This window comes from Neoarius graeffei, chromosome 11, assembly GCF_027579695.1.
Source record: "Neoarius graeffei isolate fNeoGra1 chromosome 11, fNeoGra1.pri, whole genome shotgun sequence".
Lineage (NCBI taxonomy): Eukaryota > Metazoa > Chordata > Actinopteri > Siluriformes > Ariidae > Neoarius > Neoarius graeffei.
The window spans coordinates 26,810,254-26,829,595 of NC_083579.1; the positions used below are offsets into that span (position 1 = coordinate 26,810,254).

Here is a 19,342-nt window from a genome sequence, read left to right on the forward strand (position 1 = left end):
AGTTTGACTGGAGCTGGTATCGTCATGCAGACCTCTGAAGAGCTGATCAGACCTTGCGCCAGATACGACTGCACCATTGGATGAAGCTCTGGGCTGAAGGGTCCCTGATGTCAGGCTCTTGGTCTGGGAGCAGTGGTGGCTGAAACCTGAACTGGCATTTAAAAGGTGAGAGACCTGTAGAAGAGCAACATAGGGTGTTATGAGCATATTCCACCCAGATGCCATACCTACTCCAAGATGAAGGGTTAGTGGAGGCCAGACATCAGAAGGTGGTCTCCAGGTCTTGGTTAAACCTTTCCATCTGTCCATTAGACTCTGGGTGGAAACCAGAGGATAGGCTGACAGTGGCCCCAATTAGCTTACAGAAGGCTTTTCAGAACTGTGAAGTGGATTGGGGCCCACGATTAAAAACTATATCCAGGTGAAGGCCAAAAGTTCTGAATACTTGGTGACACACCATCTCAGCAGTCTCATGAGCAGAGGGGAGTTTGGGAAATGGGACAAAACAGCAAGCCTTGGAAAAATGGTCCACAATAACCAAAATGACTGTTTCCTTGGGAGGGGGGCAGACTTGTCATGAAGTCTAGGGAGATGTGGGACCAGGGCTGTTTGGGTAAAGGTAGGGGTGAAGGAGACCATGGGGAAGGGTGTGGGGATATTGTTTTGGGCACAAACAGAGCAAGCAACAATAAAGGACATGACATATCCATTCATCTCGGGCCACCAGAACTGCCTCTTGACAAACTCCAATGTCCTGCTTGTGCTAGGATGGTTAGTCAGCCATGACAGATGCCTCCATTGTAAGACCTGGGAGCACACAGAGGTGGGGACAAAAAGTTGTCCTGATGGTCCATTACCAGGATCTGTCTCCCTCTGCTGGGCTTCTTGCACCGCTGTCTCAATTTCCCAATGTACAGGAGCCACAATCTTGGAGTTAGTGAAGACTGTCGCTCCCTGAAGCAACTTGAAAGCTGAAGACATAAGGGGTAAAGGATAATGGTTTCTCATGGTAACCTTGTTCAGCCCATAGTAGTCAATACAGGGTTGGAGACTGCCATCATTTTTGCCAATGAAAAAGAACCCAGCTCCCATGGGAGAAGATAAAGGAAGAATGATTCCAACATCTAGGGAGTCCCTGATATACTCCTCCATAGCTTTTGTCTCAGCAGGCAAGAGAGAGAATCTTCTACTCCCTGGAGAAGTTGTTCCTGGAAGGAAGTCAATGGCACAATCGTAAGGTCTGTGAGGAGGCAGTGATGTGGCTCTTTTCTTACTGAAAATCTCATTCAGGTCATGGTACTCAGAAGGGACTCGGGACAATTCAGGAGGAATAGGAGACTTGGGGATGGGGCAGAGGCTCTAGACAGGAGACAAGTAGCTTGGCAAGTGGGCCCCCATTCAACCACAGTTCTTGAAGACCTATTGATGTGGGGACTATGTTGAGACAATCAGGGGAAGCCAAGCACTACAGGGAATAAGGTTAAAGTGGATATTTTCATGATGACATCCCTCTGTGGACATAACAAGAGGTGCAGTAATGTGATCAGTAGTACCTTCTCCCAAGGGTCTTCCATCAAGGGCGGTCATAGTGAGAGGGTGATCCAGGTTGGTTACAGGGAGGTGAAAGTCACTGGCTAGGGAGGAATCCATGAAGTTACCAGCTGCACCAGAGTCTATGAGGGCCTGTAGAGCCTGGTGTTGCTGGTGTCCCCAGGAAATCGTGACCACAGGCATGCAGTAGAGGCTGTGTGGGTAAAGGTCACTCCCATCACAGTACTCTCCCTCCTGGACAGGACTGCACTTTTCCTTGAAAGCTCAGGGCATGATGAGCGAAAGTGCTTCTGGCAATAGGGGCAGCACTTCTCCCTTGTTCTACGGCTTCATTCAGCTTGAGAGAGTCTGGTTCCCCAAGCTGCATAGGTTCCTCAGGAACAGGGGACGAACTCTGGAGGTTCTGTAAAGAACTCAGGGCTGAACCACCAAGACAAAGCTCAGCCTGGCATTCATGCCTCCTCTCACACAGTCAGTTGTCAAGCTGGATCGTCTGGCTCGGTAAGGTCAGTAGCTGGCTCTCTCATTGCCAATTCATCTTTGATGCAATTAGACAGACCATGATGGAATGCAGCAAGGAGCGCTTCCATATTCCACCTGCTTTCTGCCACCAGGATGCAGAAGTGCACAGCATATTCAGCCACACTGGAGTTGCCCTACCACAGCTGGAACAACCTGTTGGCTGCCTCTCTGCCCCCAGCTGGATGGTCGAACATTCACCGCATCTCATCTGTGAAGCTCTGGTAGCTGTTACAGGAAAATGTAATCCCATATGGATGTTCCCAGTCATGATGATGTAAGAAATCCATGAGCAGTTGGTAGGGAAGGTGGAGGACTGGAGCTCGAAGATAAGAGAGCACTGGGCCAAGAAACCTTAACAGTCTTTTGGGTTACCTTCAACTCTCTCAGGAGCTAGCAATCTAGGCTCAGAGAAAGGCTGGAATGGAGCCAGAGGTGTTGAAGGAAGCGGACACTGAACTTAGTCTGGTCGATTTTGTTGAGAATTTGCTCATGTTGGCTAAATGCAGCTTCATGAGAACACAGTCATTGTTTGTGACGAGTAGCATCATGACTGACCACTGCTGCATATGCCTGGTCGATCATTGAGGGCTGGGGAGAGTGCTTCTCTGCTGAGTCTTCTTCCATGGCTCAGTCTTGCTGTTAGGTTCATCTAGGATTTATGTATTGCTTACACCTATTGATATATTGTTTTCACCTGAGTCTTATTTATGTCTGTTACACATGGGGTCTCTGGTGTAACAGACATAAACAAGACTCAAGTGAAAACAATACATCAATAATGAGACCAAACAAAATACACTGAGGTCCCCACATGGCCAAAAAAAGGAATAGCAGTCACAAAGTCATGACAGGTGGCAGCAAGAGTTAATTTTATTTATTTTTCAAACATTTTCATGTTTATTTTTTATTATATTTTTAATTTTATATTTATTTTTTCTAGCTTTATGTATGTTTACTTTTAATACTACAGCAAATTGAGCTTTTATTTATTTATTTATTTATTTATTTTTAATACCATATCACACTATAGCAACAGTTCAATGATTAAATTTTTTAGCTCAGCAAACTGATAAAATGTTAAATTAACTTTTAATAATTTAAAATTTGTAATTTTAAATAATTGAATAATTATTTAAATGAAATTTATTTGTCTTATAAGGAATGGAAAAATGGCACAGTTTCCTTCCTCCAATTCATTATCGGTTATGAAATTAGATTTCAAGTCCACAATCAACAAAATCAGGATGAAAAATAATATTTCAAATCTAGATTAAAATGTGTATATTTTTACAAAGTGCTTAGGTACTATAGTTCCTATTACTTCACATCACACATTTACTGTGCATATAAAATCTGTACACACCCCATTAAAATGATAGGTTTTTCTGATGTAAAAAAAAATGAAACCACAATAATTTCTAAACTTTTCCCATGTGACCTAGACTTTCAGACATTTCCTCAGTTGCATCCTCCAACAAAAGCCATGGTTCGCAGAGAGCTTACAAAGCATCAAAAGGATCTCATTGTTGAAAGGTATCAGTCAGGAGAAGGGTACAAAAAAATTTCCATGGCATTTAGATATATCATGGAGCACAGTGAAGACAGTCATCAAGAAGTGGAGAAAATATGGGACAACAGTGACATTACCAAGAACTGGACGTCCCTCCTAAATTGATGAAAAGACAAGATGAAAACTGGTCAGGGAGGCTGCCAAGAGGCCTACAGCACCACTGAAGGAGCTGCAGGAATTTCTGGCAATTACTGGTTGTGTACTACATGTGACAACAATCTCCTGTATTCTCCATATGTCTGGACTATGAGGTAGGGTCAAAGAAAAACATTCAGGCCCGGCTAAATTTTGCAAAAAAAAAAAATGCATCAACTCTCCCAAAAGCATGTGGAAAAATGTGTTACAGTCTGATGAAACCAATGTTGAACTTTTTGGTCACAATTCCAAAAGGCATGTTTGGCACAAAAACAACACTGCACATCACCAAAAGAACACCATACCCACGGTGAAGCATGGTGGTGGCAGCATCATGTTTTGGGGTTGTTTTTCTTCAGCTGGAACAGGGGCTTTAATCAAGGTGGAGGGAATTATGAACAGTTCTAAATACCAGTCAATTTTGGCCCAAAACCTTCAGGTGTCTGCTAGATAGCTGAAGATGAAGATGAATTTCATCTTTCAACATGACAATGACCCCAAAAAAGTTTTAGAATGGCCCAGACCTAAATCCAATTGAAAATCTGTGGGGTGACCTGAAGAGGGCTGTGCACAAGAGATGCCCTCGCAATCTGACAGATTTGGAGCGCTTTTGGAAGGAAGAGTGGGCAAATATTGCCAAGTCTAGATGTGGCAGACTGATAGACTCCTACCCAAAAAGACTGAATGCTGTAATTAAATCAAAAGGTGCTTCAACAAAGTATTAGTTTAAGGGTGTGCACACTTATGCAACCAGCTTATTGTACTTTTTGTATGGTTTCCCCCCCAATAGATTTATTTGTTTTTCAATTGAATTGTACAGGTTATAGGTCACATAAAAGATGGGAAAAGTTTTGAAATTATTTATGGTGGTCTCTTTTTTTTTCATCAGAAAAACCTATCATTTTAAAAGGGTGTGTACACTTTTTATATCCACTGTAACTTGTAGTCATGTTTAAAAAAAAGAATGTACTATGCCAGCTGGATGTAGGATTAAAGATATTTCCAGAACACACAGTCTGTGACAATTCATAACGTGAGAGGCTTTATCTTTGCTTTGGAAGTTTATTGAATGTGTAATTAAATGAAATCATGCAAAGCACAGATATAATTGTGTAAAATTCCTCTTGTAGCTCAAAACTATCACAGCTTAAATGAAAACAAAGGCACAGTCATAATGTGATGGTGTGAAAACCACAACTTCAGCTTCACAGTTTCTATTATATATAGTATTAAAAGATTTGGTTCAAAACTGCTGTAATATTTGTTCACACAGACTTGTTAAGAAGGCTTGTGCATAGCCTTGAGTTTTTATCTAAACAATGTAGTAAAGTTTTTCACTGATTTGCACATCTATAAAAAAGTAGCACTATGCACTATGTTCAAATATTTTATACTACAGCACTGTTGAATTCTTGATTCTGATTGGTTATAAGGTGATGATTAATTTCTAGAACAGCAGCTCGGACAGTAGATGCGATTGCAAGACAAATCACAGCTTTCTATTAATGTGATCGAAAATGATCATGATACGTAATCTAAGTCTCATAATAAACTGATAAATAATGAGTTATTATTTAACAAAGCAAAAATATTTTATTATCATTGACATGGTGAGGTTATGAAAGGAGTCTCCAGTGTCAGTGCTGTCTTATTACAGATTTTGCCTTATTACATTCAAAAGAGAGAGAAAAAAAGAGACACCGGTGAATGAACAATTGTGTATGAATGTACATGTAACTATTGAAGAATATACATATTGGCACACACCTGTGGTATAAGAGGAATAAACCACTTTGAGGCATAAGAAAATAATCAATTTCAGGGTGATAAAAGCAACTCCGGTTTGCATCACAGTGCACACCAAACTGTTGTTAATATTTTCTTATAACAGCATGCCACTAATATTTTTATTCCTTATGTAGCATATTTGTAGAAGTAATATATGAAAGGGAAGCTGACAAGGAACACCTTTAGCATCCAAGGGTCAGAGATCCCCACAATTCAAGATCAAGAGATCCGATGTCTCGGCAAGAACTACGACAGCTCTCTGAAGGACATAGGCAACCTCAGCGACACCAAAGCTCAATTGAACACTTGGCTCAGGGCAATTGACAACAGCCAACTGCTGGGCCGGTTTAAGGTATGGTGCTTTCAGTATGGCATTATACCCAGACTGCAGTGGCCATTCCTACTATACGACTTCCCCATGTCTGCAGTGGAAGCAATGGAAAGGCTGTGCAGCAAGTTCCTGCGGAAATGGCTGGGTGTTCCTCCTTCCTTTAGCTCTGTGAACTTGTACAGCAAAACTTCAAAGCTCCGCCTACCAGTTTCATCTGTGGTTGAAGAATTCAAAGCCACCAAGGCGAGAGCAGTTAGCATGCTGCTTCTCTCTAAAGACAGGAAAGTCCATCACGCCAGCAAATCAATCAGATGTGGCAGGAAGTGGAAGCCACAAGATGCTGTGGTCGAAACAGAAGCCTACTGGAAGTAATAGGAGATTGTAGGCATTGTCTGCCAGGGTCGCTTGGGCCTGGGAAATTACACCACAAAGCAGTGGAGCAAGGCCAGCGCGGAAGGTAGAAGGAAGCTTCTGGTGCAGAGAGTGCGAGAGGCAGCAGAGGAAGACCGACGAGTGAAAACGGTGGGGCTTGCCTCCCAGGGCCAGTGGATGCAGTGGGACCAAGCGCTGGATCGATCGCTGTCCTGGAAGGAGATGTGGAGTACCGACCAAGGCAAGCTGACCTTTTTACTTCATGCCGTAGCTGATCTCTTGCCAACCCCAAGTAATTTAAAGATCTGGGGGAAGGAAGAAAACTCATCGTGTGCTCAGTGTGGGGCAGAACATTGCACACTAAACCACATCCTCTCAGGCTGTCCAAAGGCACTGGGAGAGGGCCGATACAGGTGGAGGCACGACAAGGTGCTAACGGAAATTGTCAAATGGGTGGAGTTCCAGAGAGTTAGGGCCAATGAGAACCAGGCACCTACCCCTGTGGTCACTCATTTCCACCTCCAAGGCAAGCAGGCTCCCAGGCCAAAGACAGCCATCAAGCATCTTCGTTCCATCCTGCAGCATGCCTCAGACTGGGAGTTGCGAGCCGATCTGAAAAGGAAGTTAATCTTCCCACAAGAGGTAGCAGTGACCTTGCTCCGCCCTGATGTGGTACTGATGTCTAGGAGCACCAGGACCATATTAGTAGCGGAACTCCCTGTACCTTGGGAAGATAGGCTTGCCATCTCACACCAACAGAAAGCGGCAAAATACCAGGACTTGATCGACGAGGCAGTCCTCAAAGGATGGCACGCCAGCATTTTTCCCATGGAAGTAGGATGCAGAGGTTTCCCAGCAACATCGGTGCGTTACTTCTTACAGAAGCTAGGTCTGGAACCAAAGCACTTGAAGAAGGCCATTAGGGAAATAGGACAGGTAGCTGAGACCAGCTCAAGATGGCTGTGGTTAAGGAGAGCCCACAGTTGGAACCCTTCTGCAGGTGAAGGCTAATCACCCTTTGCTGCCCCACTCAGGCGAAGCGTATAGGTTAAGGGGCGAAACGCTGGTGAACCTGAGATACCTGCTGACGATGCAGAAGGGTTCTCAATGTGTTGGGAACGCAGACCATCCTCGTTAGGGAACACCAGTATAGAGTTCTTGTTATCCCTCAGCAACATCATTCTAGTAGCCCAAGCAGTTCCTGCTTGTAGCAAAAGCATCTCTGATGTTTAATTCACCTATAAATAATTTTTGGTATGTATTATGTTATATTATATTGGTCTATATTAATACAACATAGTACCATATTGACATTCACTATCGCAGTACCTTGTCATACACCCCTAATGCAACTACTGAGCTAGCATTAAATTTCTATTCACAGTATTACTTAATGTGTCTCATAGTTTGTGTATGCGATAATGCACTAACCTCACTTTGCTGTTCATTGACCAAAAATTCCAAATAGGAGACTAAAGCAATTGGGTAGTTTGTTAAAATGGAAAGCACTTCTTGTGGTTCAAACGTGCTTTGGTCACCTGGATCTCTCTCAGTCAAGATTAATACCCCAACCTGTATAGTAAAAACAGGAATAAAAATATGTCTCACCAGAAGTGCTTTATCTTGTTTATACTAAAACAATTTTATTACTAAAATAGTACTGCTTCTGCTAAAAAGAAAGAAAGAAAGAAAGAAAGAAAGAAAGAAAGAAAGAAAGAAAGAAAGAAAGAAAGAAAGAAAATAATGTTGAATCCTTCTTTTGTGTCAAGGCAGTACATGAAAGTCAACCTCACATTATAACTGCCCTTGGCATTCCAACTTGTGTGTGTGTGTGTGTTTAGAATATACTTGCCTTTTGGTCTTTTTGAAGAGCCCAGTCTATAAATGTCATGATGATAGATTTCTCTTTCAACTGAGAGAGAGTTTTTACAATGTGCAGCAGAACACTTGGCTCAGAGGAGTCCACACTCTCATCATCCACCATCCACACCCAAGTCTGGCAAAATTACAGGCTTGTTTTTTTTTTTTTTAATTATCATTATTTCAGTATGTTCTGCATTACATTTAGTATAATTCCAATACATTTTTAAAAAAAATATTTTATTCATTTCATGCATCAGTGCCAGTCATTCTTATATGCAAATTATGCAAATGCAGCCCCTTAACTGACCTGATCCACCCCTCACTATCCTGACCTATTCTTGCAAACTCTTTTGGCCCACCCCCACTACCCCACAATGCCCTGCTCCACCCCTTCACTACCCGAATCCACTGCATGAATCAACTGCCCTGGCCCACCTCTCTGCTCTGCCTTAGTACACCCATTTCCATTGCCAAGTGCACCTCCTTGGCCCACCCCGTCCCACTGCCATGGTCACCCCTCCCCACTGTCCTGGTCCACCTTTTCCTGCATTGGTCCACATCTTCCTACTGCCTATGTTACACCTTCCCAAGTGCCTTGCTTCACCATTCCCCACTTCCCTGGATCCCTCATCCTTGTTATCCTGGCCCAATTTTCCCCACTGCCCTGCCACACCCTTTCCCACTACCCTGGTCCACTTTTCTCCACTATGCTGGTTCACTCTTCCCCACTACCTGGTCCACTATTTTCAATGCCCTGTCCCACCCACTACCCTGGTCCACCTTTTCCCACTGACCTGTTTCACCATTCCCCCTGCCTTGGTCCACTCTTCCCTACTACCCTAGTCCATTCTTTCTCACTGCCCTGTTCCACCCTTGTCCAATGCCCTGGTCCACTCTTCCCCACTGCCCTGTTCCACCCCTACAATCCTGGCCCACTCACCCACTGCACTATACACATTTTCACTGTCCTGGTCCACTCTTCCAGACTGCTTTGTCCTAACCCTGCCCACTGCCATGGTCACCCCTCCCCACTGCCCTGGTTCACATTTTCCTACTGTTTAGGTTACATTATCCCAAGTGCCTTGCTTCACCATTCCCCACTTCCATGGATCCCCCATTCTTGTTATGCTGGCCCAATTTTCCCCACTGCCCTGCCCCACCCTTTCCCACTACCCTGGTGCACCTTTCTCCACAATGCTGGTTCATTCTTCCACACTACCTGGCCCACTATTTTCACTGCCATGTCCTACCCACTGCCTTGGTCCACCTTTCCCCACTGATCTATTTGACCATTTCACCTGCCTTGGGCCACTTTTCCCGACTACCCTGTTCCAACCCTACAATCCTGGCCCACTCACCCACTGTTCTATACCCATTCGCAACTGCCCTGGTCCACCCTTCCCCATTGCTGTCATGCTCCCGGGCTCACCCAACACTCAGGACTACATTTCCCACAATCCCCCTCACACACCAGTCACTACCACGTGCACTCTGTCAGCCAACCCAGAGCCACTTCCTAGGAGTGGCTCCCCCAAGTTCTAGTCACCATCACCTGTACCTTTTTGTTTCCATTTGTATTTATACCCCTTTGTTTGTTTTGTTCATCGCACAGTATTGCCTCTACATTTCATAAGCCTACTGAGCGTTATCATTCTGATTGTATTCCTGTGTATGACCCTTTTTGCCTTCCGTTTTTTCCCCGTTTCGCCTAGCCCTTGTGTTTGTTTGTTTGCTCGTTTCTCTTGCTTCCCAGTTTCTCGAGCCTCGCCTGTTTTCTGATTACGATTTGCCTAGCACTTATGTTTAGATTGCTTGTGTTTTTCTGATTCCCGGTTCTTGGACTATTGCCCATTTGATTATCGTGGGTTAAATCAGATTACTAAACCCTATCCTTACCCACTGCCTTTAGTCCCCATAGTGCTAGAACAACTTCATGGAGTGTCTATATTTACAAAACTTGACTTCAGAAGTGCATACAATTTAGTCCGTATAAAGGAAGGTGACAAATGGAAAACTGCATTTCTTACCACTATGGGGCACTATGAGTATTAGTAATGCCCTTCGGGTTGTGTAATGCCCTGTCTGTATTTCAAGTGTTTATAAATGATGTCCTCAGGGATATGCTTGGCAAATATGTTATTGGCTACATCAATGACATCTTGATTTATTCCCCTAATCTCAAAACTTATATTCATCATGTTCATTCTGTCCTTACATGTCTGCTTGAGAACCAGCTGTATGTTAAAGGGGAGAAGTGTGAATTTCATCTCCCTTCTACTTCTTTCCTAGGCTATGTCATTAGTCTGGAGGGTGTCATGATGGACGATAAGAAAATAGAAGCTGTAATTAATTGGCCTGTCCCTTCTTCCATAAAGGAACTCCAGCAATTTCTTGGGTTTGCTAATTTCTACCGTCGTTTCATTTGCAATTTCAGTAGTCTAGCAGCTCCTCTTACCACCTTATTGAAAGGAAATGCCAAAAAACTCTCATGGAATCTCCAGGCGCAGGAAGCATTCGAATCCCTCAAGGTAGCTTTCACCTCTGCCCCCATTCTAAAGCATCCTGATCCAACTCAGTCTTTTGTAGTGGAGGTGGATGCCTCCAAAGTAGGCACTGGAGCTGTGCTGTCCCAGTGCATAGGTTACCCCAGTAAATTACATTCGATAGCCTTTTACTCCCATAAGCTGACCCCTGCCAAATGTAATTACAGTATTGGCCCTTCCCACTCACGTGACCTTCGTAAACGCGACTGCCATTTTGGACATGAAGAAATAACGGTTTATGGAACAGACCCTTTCGGTTCTCGCTCATCTAGCTGCTACAATGACTGCTTAGACTGCAACAATAATACCTAACACACATTTAAGTATCCGTCATAAAGATGTGAAACTTGTCGAGTGACGAGTGTGTTCATTGATAAGCTAACACAATCTAAAAGTAGACATACCATCACACTGCCCTGGCGCTGTGTACAGTTTACCTTCTATGGTTTGTGCACTCACTATTTGCCATTACTTTCTCCAACCCAGTGTTTGAACTATGCCAATATTTTCGGGGGTCCCTTTTTTTCCCTTGGGGGGGGGGGGGTGCTTGCGCTTGTCTCAGAGCGCGGATCTCCAAACACATGAGAAGCCTATCTTACGCACATATCACGCGGACTCCACACCTCCACACACGCATCGCGTCTGAAGTCATAACTCATCAGGGGAAATCGTGTCCACATTGGCATGTTCAAAAAACAACCTTGCGTCAACGATGATACCACACGCAAGAAAAATAAACAGTCAGGCTACTCAACACATCTGATCCACAGCAGCACCAAAGCACCACTGGAAATCATGTCAACAACCAATCTTCCATTTCAACACGCGTCAACAAACAAATGGCACCACAAACATGAACGAATCGGTCAGGCTACTGATTCCAAACCCACAGCAGACGAATAATTAAATGCATCTTACCTTAAAGCAGAATCGACCACAAAGGAAGTGTGTTGGCACTGTTGGCACACTTCCTTTCTACTAGTTTGTGTCCCCAACCTGGCAGCAGCAGTCGTTGTCATATCGGTTTATTTTATCTTTGATGTAAACACAACACTTCGGATATGCAAATGCTTCCCATTACACACGATTGCTATGTCAATAAACATCATTTTGCCAATATTTTAGAGACCATCCATCTTCTCCGTCGGTCAGCATCTGTCGGGATCCGATAAAATGATAAAGCTTGCCTTGTGTGTTGATGGTTACTACATCCAGGTGCACAACAATATAATGGCATGATGGAAGTCTTGCTGAAAGTAAAAACTTTCTTTGATGGCTATATTCCTTTCGATGCTTTGCCGTCGTTCCTCGTTGTTGGCTGTGGTAGACTACTGGTAGTTCATGTCCAAAATGGCAGCCGCATTTGTCGTGACGTCACGTGGGATGGGTCAATAGGAGATAGGGAATTGCTGGCCATAAAACTAGTTTTCAAAGAATGGTGCTATTGGCTAGAGGGAGCTACCCATCCCTTCCTCATGATAACAGATCATAAAAACCTTGAATATTTGCGGTCAGCTAAACAGCTCAACTCCCGTCAGGCTCGGTGGTCCCTATTCTTTTCTCGTTTTAATTTTTCCGTTTCTTATTGTCCCGGTTCCCGTAATACCAAAGCAGATGCCCTTTCTCGTATATATCCCAGTCCCGAGTCCTCCCCTGAGATAGTTAATGTACTACCCCCATAAGTTGTGGTCACCTCCATTAGATGGGAAATAGACGAAGAGATCAACCAAGAGCTATCTGTCACTCCTGCCCCTGAATCTTGCCCCATAGGAAGGAAGTATGTACCCACTCAATACAGGGACAAATTAATTACGTGGGCTCAATCCTCTTTGACTTCTGGCCATCTGGGAGAGACATGTATGCACCAGTTATTGTCTGGCAGATATCCATAGGGGAAGATATGCTGGCAGATATCCATAGGTTTGTCTCCTCATGCTCCACCTGTTCCAAGTGCAAAACACCCAAAACTCTCCCTGACGGTAAACTCATGTCTTTGCCTGTCCCTTCTCATCCATGGTCACATTTAGCGGTAGACTTTGTTACTGACCTGCCCCCCTCACAGAACTACACAGTCATTCTAACCATTGTTGATAGGTTCTCACGAGGAGTTAGATTTATTCCCTTAGTTAGCCTACCTACCGTCTTTCAGACAGCTGAAGCCCTTTTTAACTATGTGTTCTGTATGTTTGGTGTTCCAGAGGATATAGTATCTGATCAAGGGCCTCAACTCACATCTCATGTGTGGGCAGCATTCTTTGAGAGACTGAGAGTTAACATCAGTCTCACCTCCGTTTACCACCCCCAGTCTAATGGTCAATGTGAAAGGGTCAACCAAGAACTGGGAATTTTTTTGAGAATATACTGTCACGAAAATCAAGCCAACTGGTCAAACTATTTGCCCTGGGCAGAAATGGCCCAAAACTCGTTAATTAGCTCTGCTATGGGTCTCACAACCTTTCAATGTATGCTGGGTTACCAACCCCCCACGCCCCTGATAACCCAGCCATTGACAGCTGGATGCAATGGCACAAGCAGGTCTGGGAACAGACCCACCAGCAGATCGAGAACGTCCTCCGTTGACACAAGAGGCTAGTGGATCGTCATAGAGGTGACACACCTACCTACCTCCCTGGGGACTGAGTGTGGCTGTCAACCCAGGACTAAAGGGTTCCTGAGGGAGGTAGAAAATTATTACCCAAATACATTGATCCATTTAAAATTCTCCAGCGAATTAATGAGGTTACTTACAAATTAGATCTGCCTGTGCAATACTGTGTTTCTAACTCATTTCATGTATCCCTCTTGAAACCTGTTGTCTCAGGTTCGTTGGACGAGGCCACACCTGATGTCACACCCCCACCTCTGGTGTACGTAGAAGGTACCCTGGTGTACGCTGTCTGCTGGATGCTGGACTCCAGAAGGAGAGGAGGGACTCTGCAGTACCTTGTGGACTGGGAGGGGTATGGGCCCGAGGAACATAGCTGGGTCCCCGCATGAGATATCCTGGATCCAGGGCTGGTGGAGGAGTTCCATCAGCATCATCCAGAGAAGCCCGTGCCTCAGCCTAGGGGCCGTCCCATGAGCCAGGGGTCCAGCCCTCCTGGAAGTCTGCACAGAAGTAGTTCCAGAGGTCGTCTGCGGTGACGGCCCTCTGTCCAGCACCGCGGCAGTTCTGATGGCTCGCTCAGGAGTGTTCCCAGCAGTGTGGGTGGTGGTCGTCCTCGTCCCTTGGCCTCCTTGGCCTCCTGGAGGGGGAGGGGTACTGTCATGCTCCCAGGCTCACCCAACACTCAGGACTACATTTCCCACAATCCCCCTCACACACCAGTCACTACCACGTGCATTCCGTCAGCCAACCCAGAGCCACTTCCTAGGAGTGGCTCCCCCGAGTTCTAATCACCTTCACCTGTACCTTTTTGTTTCCATTTGTATTTATACCCCTTTGTTTGTTTTGTTCATTGCATAGTATTGCCTCTACATTTCATGAGCCTACTGAGCGTTATCATTCTGATTGTATTCCTGTGTATGACCCTTTTTGCCTTCCGCTTTTTCCCCGTTTCACCTAGCCCTTGTGTTTGTTTGTTTGCTCGTTTCTCTTGCTTCCCGGTTTCTCGAGCCTCGCCTGTTTTCTGATTACGATTTGCCTAGCACTTATGTTTAGATTGCTTGTGTTTTTCTGATTCCCGGTTCTTGGACTATTGCCCGTTTCCTGACCACGATTTGTCTAGCCCTTGTTACTGTTTTGGATCTCTTGGTATGGAGCACTTCCATGTGACGTCACAGCCGATCCAGATTGTGACAGATGCCATCTTGTCGGTCAAACGCCATTTTCCGCCTTCTACTTCTACTTCTGCTTCTACCTTTTCTTCTGGAAAACCCTACTATATACAATTCTACTACAACGGCTGCGGCTACAAGCTCTCCCTACCTGCGCACGGTTTTTATGTTTTTTGTGTGTATTTTTGCGTGTTGTTCGTCTGTACCGGACTTCAACATCCACTACAACCGTATGGACTTACTGGACATTGGTTTCCAGCAGAAAATGACGGTTTGTAGCGATTTCCATCGCATGCACAACATTCCGGACGAGATAGCGAGACCAGCGGGGTCTCCGTGGATTGTTATTGGAAGCAAAGCGAAGGAGGCGGCGCCGGGAGCGGAAGCAAAAGCGAGGCTGCAGGCAGAGCCGGCCTGTTGACTAAGCTCAGAAAACAGCCACTCAAATCTCCACTGCTAAGCCTCTACCTCTCCAATGCCAGATCCATGGTAAACAAGATGGATGATTTGGAATTACAGCTGGAATTACCTTATTCTATTCTATAATCGGCTGGTCAGTGCTATACTCAATACTTAAGTGACTTACCCGTCCAATGAGGATTATTTTCTTGTTTACAAGATGCCACATTTGAGTCGCTGACAAATCCTGAATTTCTGTAAAGATAACTGTCCAGAGATTTATAAGCACGCAGTGCTTCACCACTGAACAGTGAGGGAAAGTTAATGAGGTAATTATACATGTCTGGGTATTCCGCTGGCAGTTCAACATCTACTGACACGGTCATGAAAACTCCGTCCGGTAAGCCATAAGGGTCACTAATCTGTAGATCGTTTATTTTAGACATATATCTAGCACTGGCGGCTCGTTAATGGGGCGATTTGGGTGACGCACTCCCAAACAGGGAGGGAGATTTTTTTTCATCACTCCTACTACCATGGCAACAGTAATGTCATTGTCCAACAGGCTAAGGTCGCGCCTGGTGTAGCCACGCCCTTTTCGGGCGATTTCTGTCAGGTTCAGATTTGCCCCAAAATCTCCCATTGACACTAATGGTACGTACGTTTTTTTTCGAAAATCATGCTCCCAATGCATTTTCTATTAGGTTTTATGTGCTCGCACAAGCAGCGTGCTTACGTCATACGCCTGTTGCGCCGCGCAAGTGTTGCCAGATTGGGCGGTTTTAAGTGCATTTTAGCGGATTTTGAACATAATTTTGGGCTGGAAAACGCAACTTGCGCGGGAAATGTGTGAACATTCTATGAAGAAGATGGTGAGTGTTGAGTGCAACAATACGATAGCGTCTCTGAAAGAAGTTCCCTTTAGTCGTCGTACCAATGAGGAGAAAACGGCAATCAAACAGCTAGGACCTCCTAGACCGAATTTAAACATCAAGCAAGTGTCTACAAAGGGGGAGAAGACCTACTCAAGAGGTTTTAACAAGAACTGGTACCACCGGAAAACTTGGCTAGCTGGCTGTGATGTAGTCAATGCTCGTTTTTGCTACCCTTGCGTTCTCTTCCACCCTGGAAGTAGCACAGCAGACGGCACAGTGATATCTGATATTTGAATTTACTAGGCAAAAGGTTTTTTTTTTTTTTTGTGTGTGTGTGTGTGTGTGTGTGTTACCAATGGCAGTTTAACATTGCCATGTTTTTGTTTTACCAATGGCAGTTTAACATTGCCATGCTTGGAATATTTCAGTAGCCTCAAGTTCTCTCTGACTTGGTGTAAATTAAGCATATTTTCAGTTTTTATATATTGTACAGTATGTGTTCATTGGAGCCAGCAGCACCTTACCTTTTTTCCAACTTGTTAAGCCAAGTTGCACTGACTACAAAACCTTGTGTAACCTTGTGTGTATATAGCTAAATAACTAAAGCCTTTTGTGCTCATTGACATGCTTGTAATACTTTAAATTTCCTTTTAAGGCATGGCTTTCTGGAGGAATTCTTGGGGAAAAAAAACCTGCAGAATTTATTTAGAATTATTATTTGTTGTTAAAATGGTGCAATTCCATATAAAAAAACACATAATTAAGCTGCACGTTTGTTTGATGGTTATGCTTTTCATCTTTTTCAAAACTTAAATAAACACTTGTTTTGGATTTATATCCTGCCACTTTAATTGCATTCTTTAGAATGAAGAAATTAGAATATGCTTATAATTAAGAATTTGTGTCTACTTATTATAGAATACTGGAAAAATATGAGAAAATAAATGAGTAATGTAATATTAATTGATTGTGATGCCAAATGTTTTGCTTTGAAGGCTTCACAATGAATCTTCCTTAGTTTTAGCCTGGCAAGCCAGACTCAATGTGAATATTTGCCACTCGTAGGCAAAAATATTTTTGGCCGCTAGGCGGGTGGATCTAGTTTACTAGGCTACCTTAGTTTGCCACCTTTAACTTGTTCAGTGTTGCCACCTAGTGGAGAGAAGAGATATCGTCGAAATTGATATCTGAATTTACCAGGCAAAAACAAGTTCGGCCAATTGATTTACTACCTAGGTCAATTTACTTCAGTCCTGTGGACATTTATGGTCCGTGTAGACATAACGGGGGAAAATTGCCCCCCCTGAAAAAAAATTCAGGAGCCACCACTGATATCTAGTTATCTGTTCATTAGAAAAATGTGACCCCTCACCGAATCTAGGGACACATGTCGGCCGAAACGAATCCGAGATAATCACAAAAGAAGCATTTTTTTTCGAAATTTGTGATTTTTGTTTTTTTTCCATCATGTGCAAGTTGAGATCTTGAATAATCCAATCAGTATTTCAGATAATAGATTGTTTTGTTGGAAAAGCATACATTTTTTGTTGCAAATTGTCTCGTTTTTATCAGGACTGTAGCCTGCTGGGGGGTGTGGGTAAATTACCATATGGGCCATTCACATGATGATTTAAGTCTTTTGGGTTTTTTTTTCCGCGAATCAGCTGTATGATACGGGTTGCGCGCATGGCTAATTAACTGCATACAGGCGTGTGATTTCACTATGGAATGAGTTACTAAACAGAGCGCAGAGGACCTGACACACCGCGAAGCAAACAGACACACGGTATTTACATCGGAGATGACCGTTTTTAGCAAAAAAAACCGCAACCTCGTTTTCCAGATTGAATGGAATACTTGAATGATCGGATGATACACGGACCGTTCTAGAATTACATTCCATCGGAGGCATTGGTGTGTGCAAGGTGCCGTTTCTCTTTCTTTTTTTTTGGCTTTTTTACCTTTATTGGATAGGACAGTGTAGAGACAGGACAGGAAATGATTGGGAGAGAGAGAGACGGGGAGGGATCGGGAAATGACCTCAGGTCGGAATCGAACCCAGGTCCCCGGATTTATGGTATGGCGCCTTAGCCACCTGAGCCACGACGCCCCCCGTTTCTCTTTCTGATGGGGTAAGTTTATTAATCTAAGGCTGTGTGGTTATTTTTGCATGTAACGGAGAGTGTTGTGGTTTGGTTAAGCCTAGGTCACAACCGGATGTACAATATTTTGGCCATGTGATTTTTGGCGTTTCCCAAATCGCTGCGTTTTTTGGTTTTTTTTTTTCTTCATGGAGAAAGACGTGTGTTGGCCGTAAGTTTGTCTTGCAACCTGAAAAAAACGTAAGCGCCCGTAGAGTTTGTTTGACATGACAAAGAACCTCTGCGGCCGGTCTACGGCTCGAAAATCAGCACATCACACACGCGCTCTCGTGCGTTTCATGCGCGCTCTCGTGCGTTTCTTGCGTTTTTTGCGTGTAGACCGGCCGTAGGAGCACGGTACTGTACGGCCGGTTGTGACCAAGGCTTTACATGAAACTAGTGTTGTGTTAGTTGTGTCATCATCGTGCTATCTTTCTTTCTTACGATGTGAGTAATTTTTCAACCACAAAATGTTAAAATATACTTTAGGACTTATTTTTGTACTTCATAATTGTGTTGGGCATACTTTGCATGGAAGGAAAATTGACGTGGTGATCTTTGTTTACATGAAAGTAGTATCGTGCTAGCTCGTAGGGGGTAGGGCTTTCCTTAATGTCATGCAAATGAGCACCATTATGTGCCCGCCCTACACCCAGAGTAGCTGAGATGGAAAACTTTGAGGGCGATTTTCTCCCTTTTCTGTTTTAAGAGGTATACATTTTCAAAAGGCCACACATTCTTCAAATATTGTCAGATCTCCACATTGAAGGCATCATTGGAAAGCTTAGAAACTGTACTTTCTGAATCTGTCAATAACTCAAAATGCCCCCGGGCAGACATGTGTCCCTGGATTCTGTGATCTGCCACAAATGAGCCGTGTAGTCCATCGGTTGAAATTGATCCATTCTGTACACGAGTGCAGCAGTATTCAGCTGTGTTTTTTACCGACAAGATGGCGGCTGTGTACTTTCCGGTCACGTGACTGCAAGATCTCTATTGACCTGGCCTGGCTTTTGTACATTGTCTTTTTCCATTGTGCTCATTAAAACCTTGAGTTTGTTCATAATCTGTGAGCGTCCGGTTTGTTACAGCCGTGTTACAATCGCCCTAACACACTCTTCCCAGTGCCCTTGTCCACCCTTCTCCAGTGACCTCGCACACGATGCAAGGCTTTTTTTCTGGCTTTTCCTTAACTAACAAGCATGAACAACAATCTTCTCTATGGGTCACACCATAGATGTCATTGAAGTTGCATTCTTTGTCCAGTGTCAAGGGTATACAGTGAAGCTATACATTTTATCACTGAGTTTCCTCAGTTCTCATATTAAGTCCAAAATGTTCTGTCTAGCTAGTTTAACAGTAGAGATGTGAAGCTAGATAAGGGGATGTTGCATGTTCTTAGTTAGCTCATAACTACTTGTAGTAAGTTACCTATTTTCACAAAGTAGTGTCTGATCATTTATGAAATAGATGCT

The 19,342-nt window shown here is 44.0% G+C and overlaps 1 protein-coding gene across 1 annotated transcript in view; it reads right to left on the minus strand.

Moving 5' to 3' along the window:
- si:ch211-266g18.9 (transforming growth factor-beta receptor-associated protein 1) overlaps positions 1-19,342 on the minus strand; it is a 69,639-nt gene that overhangs the window by 8,703 nt on the left and 41,594 nt on the right. Inside the window, exons 7-8 of the mRNA XM_060932925.1 lie at positions 8,122-8,265; positions 7,701-7,841 (exon numbers count right to left, since the gene is read on the minus strand). Coding sequence (XP_060788908.1) covers positions 7,701-7,841; positions 8,122-8,265 — 285 coding nt within the window. The remainder of the gene's footprint in view (positions 1-7,700; positions 7,842-8,121; positions 8,266-19,342) is intronic.